This window comes from Salvia miltiorrhiza, chromosome 2 (genome assembly GCF_028751815.1).
Source record: "Salvia miltiorrhiza cultivar Shanhuang (shh) chromosome 2, IMPLAD_Smil_shh, whole genome shotgun sequence".
Taxonomy (NCBI): Eukaryota; Viridiplantae; Streptophyta; class Magnoliopsida; order Lamiales; family Lamiaceae; genus Salvia; species Salvia miltiorrhiza.
The window spans coordinates 15,980,064-15,988,875 of record NC_080388.1 but is presented as its reverse complement, the minus strand read 5'-3'; the positions used below and the strand labels follow the sequence as shown (position 1 = coordinate 15,988,875).

The window sequence follows — 8,812 nt, the reverse complement described above, 5'->3', positions numbered from 1 at the left end:
TTTCTGGTGAAATCAGCGAAGACTGCCTACTGCGCCGCCGTGTCACGGCGGCCGCCGTCATGAAGCCGGCCGCTGCCCCACGGCGCGCACCGTGTAAATCTTGGAGAGGTCAGCGAAGACCGTACACGGCGGCCGCCGTCCCTGGCGAATTCGGCAGTTATGTTTTTCCGTTTAAAAGCCCATTTTTAGGGTTTTTCACATCATTCCTCGACCCCAGCAGCCTCCAGGCGATTTTCCCTTGAATTCCCTTAGTTTTAGAGTAGTTAGATCATCAACAAACATCTTTTGGCTTGTGGATTGAAGATTATGTTAGCTTTCATTACATCGGATTGACATTTTGGATCGTACTCGCTGTAAGAACTCAGTTTATGTTTTCTATTGGATTAAATGCTAGTTTATTTCCTTTGCGTAGATTATTGTTGCTTTGAGTTATTTGATGAATTGTTTGGTCTTTTATCTCCCCTAGATAATCGTTGTTCATGATTGATTGATTTAACTATTGCTTTCTAGATTGCTAGTTTAGAACCCTAAGTTTATTAGTTTCCTGCGTTCTTAATCTGCTTCCTATCTTTGGCCTAGTTAGTTTTATATGCTTTATTTCAATTACGCATTAGTTAAACGGAGAGTGAATGCCAGACCCAGCTATCTGATTAGAGTGTTTAGGTTTATTTCCTGTTTCCTGTGAGTAGCAAAATTGAAGCCCTGCTAAGCCTTCCTTGAGAGACGACTTGAGTCACCTTACCGCCTTAGGACGACCTCGTATAAATTCGAGTCCATCCGCTAGGTGTTTTTGGATGAGTCAATGACTCAGGTACTTCGCAGAACTATAGTTCCTTACTACATGATCTAAGCTATTTTATCTAAGCATGAAGGCATGATTGGGATTTGAAAAATATTTCTACTGGAGCACTTGGGCATACTAGTGATTTATATTATCTTTGATGGGATGTGAGAATTTGATATTAACTAGTACGAAGCTGCACACCTCCTGCATATGTGCTAGGACCTGGAACATAATTTGAATAACTTACTTCGGGACCATAGTCATGTCAGCGCTGCCACTAGCATCGCAAGTAAGGACACCAAGCACAAGTATACACATAACATGTTTTGTTGAACCATGCACATGTTACTAAGGGGGGGGAGTGGAGTATATACCACCATATGTGCTTTCTCGAAAAACGTAGCAGGATATTCGAGCCTTAATGGCAACTCACCCGCGTAGCGGATATTAAAACCTTAAATGGTAACTTAACTACGATCCAGAGCTGTAAACCTCAGAATTTATCTGAGCTTTCTCAGCGCAGTCAGGACAGGCTATCTCAGCCTGCGCAGCTATCAACCTCAGTGGTGAGGTATGAAATCAACAACTAAACTAGAAAGCGATAAACGAGATAAGATGTACGTGGTTCGATCATAAATGATCTACGTCCACGGGAGTTCTTCGTTGTTTTCACTATACTTCGAGATAATTACACATTTTACAAGTGTGTTGCTCCCAAGTGAACTGTCTCCCTAATGCTAATGCTAACCTTCTATTTATAGATGTGAGAGTGAACCCTAAAGGCCTTAGGCCCATGAACTTTAATGATTGGATTTAGGCCCAAAACTTAGTACAATGATCTTAATCCCCAAGCTGAACCATCATACGTGGCTGCGTGGAAAGGCACTTTGGTGGCGCTGCTCTGGCTGCGCAGCGCTGCTGCGCCGCTCTGGTCTGCGCTGCTCTGTTGTGCTGCTTTGGTCTGGCTGCGCAGCTCTGCTGTGCTACTCTGGTCTGGCTGCGCAACTCTGCTGTACTACTCTGGTCTGCGCTGGTGGTGTTGTACTTTAGCAAAGCAGCACCTCTGCACTTTGGTCAAGGCTGATTGACTCTTCGTATTCATTTGTTAGCAAGTCTTTTTAGTTAGCCCTTCGTTCATTAGTTCATATTATAATTAATAACAATAATAGTAATCAAGTAAGATGCTCTTGTATTGCTAAGCACAGCGCTGATGAGTATTCTAGTCCTCATCACTCAGAATTTATCTGAGCTTTCTCAGCGCAGCCAATGTGGCTGTCTCAGTTATCTCGATACAATCAGTGCTCGAATTATCAGCCCAACCTGTGCAGTCATCTTCATTTAAGTCATCTGCAACGTAAATCGCATAGATCATATCAGAGCAGCCAATGTGGCTATCTCAGTACAGTCAGAGTGATCATATCAGTGCGGCCAATGTGGCTATCTCAGTACAGTCAGAGTGATCATATCAGAGCAGCCAGTATGGCTATCTCAGTGCAGTCAGTGCGATTGTATCAGCGCAACCAGTGTGACCATCTCAGCGCAGTCAAAGCAGCTATTTCAAGTACAGGGAAAACAGTTATCTCGGTCGGCGCAGAATGCCCGAGTCGTTGTCAGGTCACAATGTTTATGCTCCGCGCAAAAATTTTTGTAAGCCGCAAAAGTTAGACAGGGTTCTTTGAATGTCTATGCTCCGCGCAAAAATATTGTAAGCCGCGAAAGTTAGACAGGGTTCTTTGATTGTCTATGCTCTGCGCAAAAATATCGTAAGCCGCGAAAGTTAGACAGGGGCATTAATTGCAAAATTCAAGGCATTAACTGCACAATTCAAGGCATTAATTGCAAAATTCAAGGCATTAATTGCACGACGAGGGCATTAATTGCAAAATTCAAGGCATTAATTGCACGACGAAGGCCTCAATGTCTATGCTCCGCGCAGAAACATCGTAAGCCGCGAAAGTTAGACTGGGGATGAGCCTTAAGTGGCAACTCAGCCGCTCTGCGGATACTTGAGCCTTAAGTTAGTCATCATTGATGACATCCAAATAATTCGAAGGAAAAATTACTCTCTTTTATCTTGGTTCATTTGCAGCGCTGAAATACTTTGTCTTTACTATTGTTACGAAGATTGACAAGTTCTTATCTAACAAGTGCAGGGAATCATGTATGCTTAATTGACACGGGAGAGCAGCATAGCGCTGATTTCACACCACATACCACTGGTCGAACAAAGACAACATTGTTCAACCAGACTAGGGGGAGTAGCTGATGCGGACTACAATACTCATCAGCGCTATACTTGGCAATACAAGAACACCTTACTTGATTACTATTATTGTTATTATTATCACAAGAACTAATGAACGCAGGGCTAACTAAAAAGACTTGCTAACAAATGAATACGAAGAGTCAATCAGCCTTGACCAAAGTGCAGAGGTGCTGCCTTGCTAAAGTACAACACCACCAGCACAGACCAGAGTAGTGCAGCCAGAGCAGAGCAGCGCAGCAGAGCTGCGCAGCCAGAGCAGAGCAGCGCAGCCAGACCAGAGTAGCACAGCAGAGCTGCGCAGCCAGACCAGAGCAGCGCAGATCAGAGCAGCGCGGTAGCGCTGCGCAGCCAGAGCAGCGCCACCAAAGTGCCTTTCCACGCAGCCACGTATGATGGTTCAGCTTGGGGATTAAGATCATTGTACTAAGTTTTGGGCCTAAATCCAATCATTAAAGTTCATGGGCCTAAGGCCTTTAGGGTTCACTCTCACATCTATAAATAGAAGGTTAGCATTAGCATTAAGAGGATAATTTTATTTTGGGAGCAACACTTGTAAAATGTGTAATTATCTCGAAGTATAGTGAAAACAACGAAGAACTCCCGTGGACGTAGATCATTTATGATCGAACCACGTACATCTTGTCCCGTTTATCGCTTTCTAGTTTAGCTGTTGATTTCATGCTTGTCCCGTTTATCGCTTTCTACTTTAGCTGTTGATTTCATGCTTCACCACATATGCATCAATAAAACTAATATCTGCAACTCATAAGAAATAAAAGTAGAATACATATTTACAGCTTTCACAGAAAGAAATGAGAAACTTAGATTGATGAAGGGGGTTGGTATGAATTGGGGTGAGAAGTTGCTCATCGGAGCAACAACGCCGCTGCAAGTGCAGAGGCGGCGGCAGAGAGAAGCGGAGGCGGCGGCGCGGTGGTCTCGGCCACTGCTGCGCTGTCCGGCCGAGAAGAGGGAGGAGGTGACTGGGCGGTTGCTGCTGTCGCGAGAACGGCGATGGCGGCGCTGCTGCCGGGCAGGAGAAGGTGGTGACAGGCGGTGCGAGGGTCGCCGGAGAAGGGGCTGCGGCTGCGGCTGCGGCTGGGGGCAGTGAGGGAAGAACAGGGAGGATGGGGAGAGATGAGGGAGAGAGGTTGAAGATGGCAAAGGTGAGGCAGAACCGCCGGCCTCCGACGACGGCGCGGCCGTCCAGTGACGGCGGCAGGAAGGGGGCCGAGGGAGAGGAGAAAAGGAGGAGAGGGAGTGGAGTGAGGCTTGTGTGTGTGGTGTGCGTGAGTTGTGTGTGTGTGTTGTGTGTAGGTTTAGGTTTAAAGTGGGGAATTGAAAGAGTGGGTTGGGCCTAGGTTGATTTAAATTTCTATGGGCTCAGATATATTTAAGTGATTGGGCTCCATTTTAAATTATTTTGGGCTGCAAAGTTCATTTTAATTAAATTGGACTTCATTTTAAATCATTCATCAATCCAAATTTTCATAAGAAAATATATTTCACTATTTAATTCATGAGACCAATGATTTTGATGGTTCTATAAAATAAATTCTTAAGTTTCAAGTTATATTTTTTTAGTAAATTTAATTAGGTCCTTATATTATTATTTGAATCTATCTGACTAGGTGCGGCGCGACTAGGACGTGAACTTTAAATTCTCGCAGTTAAATTTTAAAGTTCAAGTTACAGGTGTGAGATTTTTATTTCAGTACATGATGTGGTTAATTGTTGTCCATTTTAATATTATGTGTTTGCCATATGTGTTGTAAATTCAGTTATATCGCTAGGGGCCCGCTCAATGTGTCCAGGACTTCACCGTCCTTGGTATGCCACAATGCGATTACATGTTACAGTTAAGGTTGCAACCTATTCGCCAGGGGCCCGCTCAATGGGTCAAGGACATTAAAGTCCTTGGTATGCCACCGTGTGAATTTCAGTTATCAGTATTACAGTGCAGTGCATATGTGTTGACCATTTTATTAACGTGGACAATTATTGCATGTTCACACACTGAGTATATTTCATATGCTCATCCCATATTTAATATTTTCAGGTAACTAAGGGTGGAGACGCATAGAGGATCGAATGGACGCGTCAAGTAAATATTTTTGGTAAATATAATGTTGTAGTTACACCTAACCTTTTGCTTTGTACAGTTTTCGAAGTCTCAAACTACTCTTGAGATTTTGGTGTAACTTATCAAGTTTAATGTTATCATATTAGCTTTCTACCATGGCTGGCCTTCTTTTCAAGTTATTTCAAATATTTTATTTAATTTTTATTTATTTATTTGAAAATAAATCCAAATCTTTATTTTATGATATTTCCGCTGTCAAAAAATTATTTAAAATTCATATTTAACACTTTAATTAGATTAGGGTGTTACATTCCATATTTATTATTAAATTTGAAAACCGGCATGATAAATTATAGAATGTTAAGCACTACACTATGACTTAAGATTAGATTGATGAGACCTATTAAGAATAGAATTTCTTGTAGGCTTTGTGGATCAAGAGGATTAGCGGTGCTTTTCCAAGACAAATTTATGTGATTATGATCTTCAGGCTTTGACTATCCATGTGGGCTTACTTTCCAAATGTATGATGTATGATTGAGTTATTAAACTCTAAATATTTCAATAAAATGCAAACTATTTATCCAATAAAATATTTTGTGCATTCTTATCTGTTTAAGGCTCGCATAAGTTAATCAATCGAGGTTCTCTCTTGACCTAACACGTTATTTGAGAATTGTGTACACTTATTAGCTGACCTGGTGGGTTGATCTCTATTGGGCACTAATCATGTATGAGGCGTTATAAGGATACGGTGCTCGACGAAATGTGTTCCGGAGCATTGTGTCCCAAATGGAGCTTGCTTGGGTTTACGCCCTCAAGTCAACTTCCGGGTGCACTCAGAGTTGAGATCCGGGAGGTCGGGCTCTATTGGTTGCTCTATGATCAGGAAGACCTCTCGATCTCCCTTGATCGATGTTGAGATGTTTGGCTGTCTTTGGTTTTTCGTTTTTAGTTTATGTGGGTTGTTTTTTCGGTTTGCTTTTCGGGTGGTCAGAGCCGGGGTTTCTTTAGGGCGATGGTTCAGTCGGAGCTCTAGAAGTCACCTCAACTCAGCTCTGCTATCCGTGGGTTTTTGTTTCTTTGTTAGACGAGTACTCTTTTTCCTCTTTGGGGCTTTTCCCTCGGGGTTTTCTCTGAGGAGGTTTTAATGAGGCTTGGCCATTTGTCTGCTTTCCTGTGATTTCAAGGATATTCTTTTTAGTTTTTTCTTCTTTCTCTTGTTAATAAAGTCGTATTTTAATTAATTATATTATTATTATTATTATTAACTGCTTATACTATAAACCAATATCAATTTTTTCTATTTTGGCTTCACTATTTTTATGTATGTTTCAATAAATTATTTGTCTCAATTAAAATTTCCTTATGGCCCATGAAATTATAAAGCCCATCAAGAATTATTTGGGGTGTTGCAATAATAAAATTTTAAATAATAGTATCATCTATCTTGACAACAACTTCTTTTATTTAATTAATAATGAAACACATGACTATGTATCAATAGGAAAAATAATTTTACGAGGTCTTACCAACTATCCTTTAGGCTTCCTTCCAAAAATTGATGTTGGATTTTCTGCAGCTCAACAAGAGCTTTTTTCATGTTAATCCTTTCCATAGGGGAATCTAAAGAGTACTTCAAAGCTAACTCCAATATGGGTGATGTGAATTTGACAATTTTTTTACCATATTCTTCGTCAACATTCATTAGTAAGTTGGCATCTATAACTCAATATGTTCTTTTTGGGACTGAGCTTTCAATCCAAACCTTCAAGCTTAGATCTCCAACAAACATATCATCACTTGGTTTTTTTCTCGTAAAGGTTTCCATCAATATTACACCATAACTATAAACATCACACTTTATGGAGACTAGTCCTTCAAAACCATACTATAAAATGACAAAATAGACCGGGATTTAGTTATAATGTTAAACTGCTTGAGACTTAGATGTAGAATAAAGATTACCTGGAGCATTGTAACCCAATGTCGCTAGAGTGTTTGTTAGAACAATACTCTCCTCGTTGCCCAATAGTTTTGATACACCAAAATCGCTCACATGAGCTACCATTTCTTCATCTAACAAGATGTTACTTGGCTTCAAGCAATGTACAGTTGGAGTGGAATAGCCAAGGTGAAGATACCCCAATGCCATAGCCACATCAATCATTATGTTCAACCTTTGTCGGAAATCCAGGCAATAATTATGTGAATACAACCATTTTTCAAGGTTACCCTTGGTCATATATTCAACTACTACGACTTTGAATTCTTCATTGGAGCAACTGCTTATGACTTTCGTCAAATTTCTATGACGAATACTACGTAGAATTTCACATTCAAATCAAAGCTCCTAAATGCATCTTCAGATTGCAGTTTAAACACATTTACAACAATAACCTTTCCATCTCCAAGAATTCCTCTATAAATAGAACCAAAACTTACCATGCCTAGTAAGTTGCTTTCATTGAACTGATGAGTTGCTCATGAAAGCTCATAATACGAGATTCTTTCAGGCGCAACAAACAAATTTCCATCATTTTCGCTAGTTAATTTATCTTTCCTTCTATATACGAGGAAAATAAATCCCAAATAAAAAATTATGGTAAAAGCTGCAACTCCAACAAGAATGAACAAAGAAAATTTCACTTTCCTCCTTTTTGATCTGTATTTATTGGCAGCATGACAAGGTGGGACATGGAACCTTGGAATTCCACATAGTGCTTCATTGCCTATGAAGGACTCCATTGTGAAGTTCACAAAAGGACCACCACTGGGAATTTCTCCACTTAGAGCGTTGAAAGAAACATTGAAGTAGATGAGGTATTGAAGTGCTTGCAAAGATTTTGGCACTGAACCAGAAATGTTATTGTAGGAGAAATCAAGAGTAACCAAGCTAATCATGTTCTCAATGGACACTGGAATTGAACCTTCAAGTCCATTACGTGCCAAAGATAGACTAACCAAATTCTGCAAATTACCAATCGTGCTTGGGATAGACATTGATAATTCATTCATTGATAGATTTATGTATACCGTTGCTACTAAATTACCAACCTCCAAAGGTAAAAATCCACTCAATGAGTTAGCGAATAAGTTTAGCTTCAACAAGTCATTTAGGAGCCACAAGCTTGATGGTATGCTTGAAGTCAACATGTTAGAGTCAAGAGAAAGATAGCTCAAGGATGTGACGTTTCCTAAACATTCTGGAATTGGACCCAATAGTCGATTCATACTCAAACTCAATTCAGACAAAGTGTACAAATCACACAAATAATTTGGAATGGAGCCTCTTATGTTATTGTTTCCTAGATATAAACCTTGGAGCGTGCTCAAATGTTTCATAGTAAGTGGAATATTACCAGATATGTCATTGTTGCTCAAATCAAGTTCTACCAAGTTGGTTAAGTAGCTGATCTCAACATGGATTATTCCTTTTAATCTGCTGTCGTATGCATAGAATGTTTGGAGTTGGGATGATAAGTTCCCAATGGAACAGGGAAGAGTGCTATCAAGAGGATTGGCACCAAACTTCAAATAATTCAATGGCCTGCAATATGTTAAAGAAGTAATGAAGCTCACTTCAGAAGTTGATGATCCAACAGTTAGACTTTCCAGAGATTTAAACTTTCGAGGAATGTTAAGCTTCCAAGAGAGTGAGGTACTAGGCCATTAAATT

The 8,812-nt window shown here is 40.3% G+C and overlaps 1 protein-coding gene across 1 annotated transcript; it reads right to left on the bottom strand.

Moving 5' to 3' along the window:
- Positions 1-2,024: 2,024 nt before the first annotated feature.
- Positions 2,025-8,136, bottom strand: LOC131008055 (receptor kinase-like protein Xa21). Its single transcript, XM_057934957.1, has 3 exons — positions 7,838-8,136; positions 7,102-7,313; positions 2,025-2,131 (listed from the first exon to the last, which is right to left on the bottom strand). The coding sequence occupies exons 1-3, from the start codon at positions 8,134-8,136 to the stop codon at positions 2,025-2,027; spliced, it is 618 nt and encodes a 205-aa protein (XP_057790940.1).
- Between the last annotated feature and the right edge of the window lie 676 nt (positions 8,137-8,812).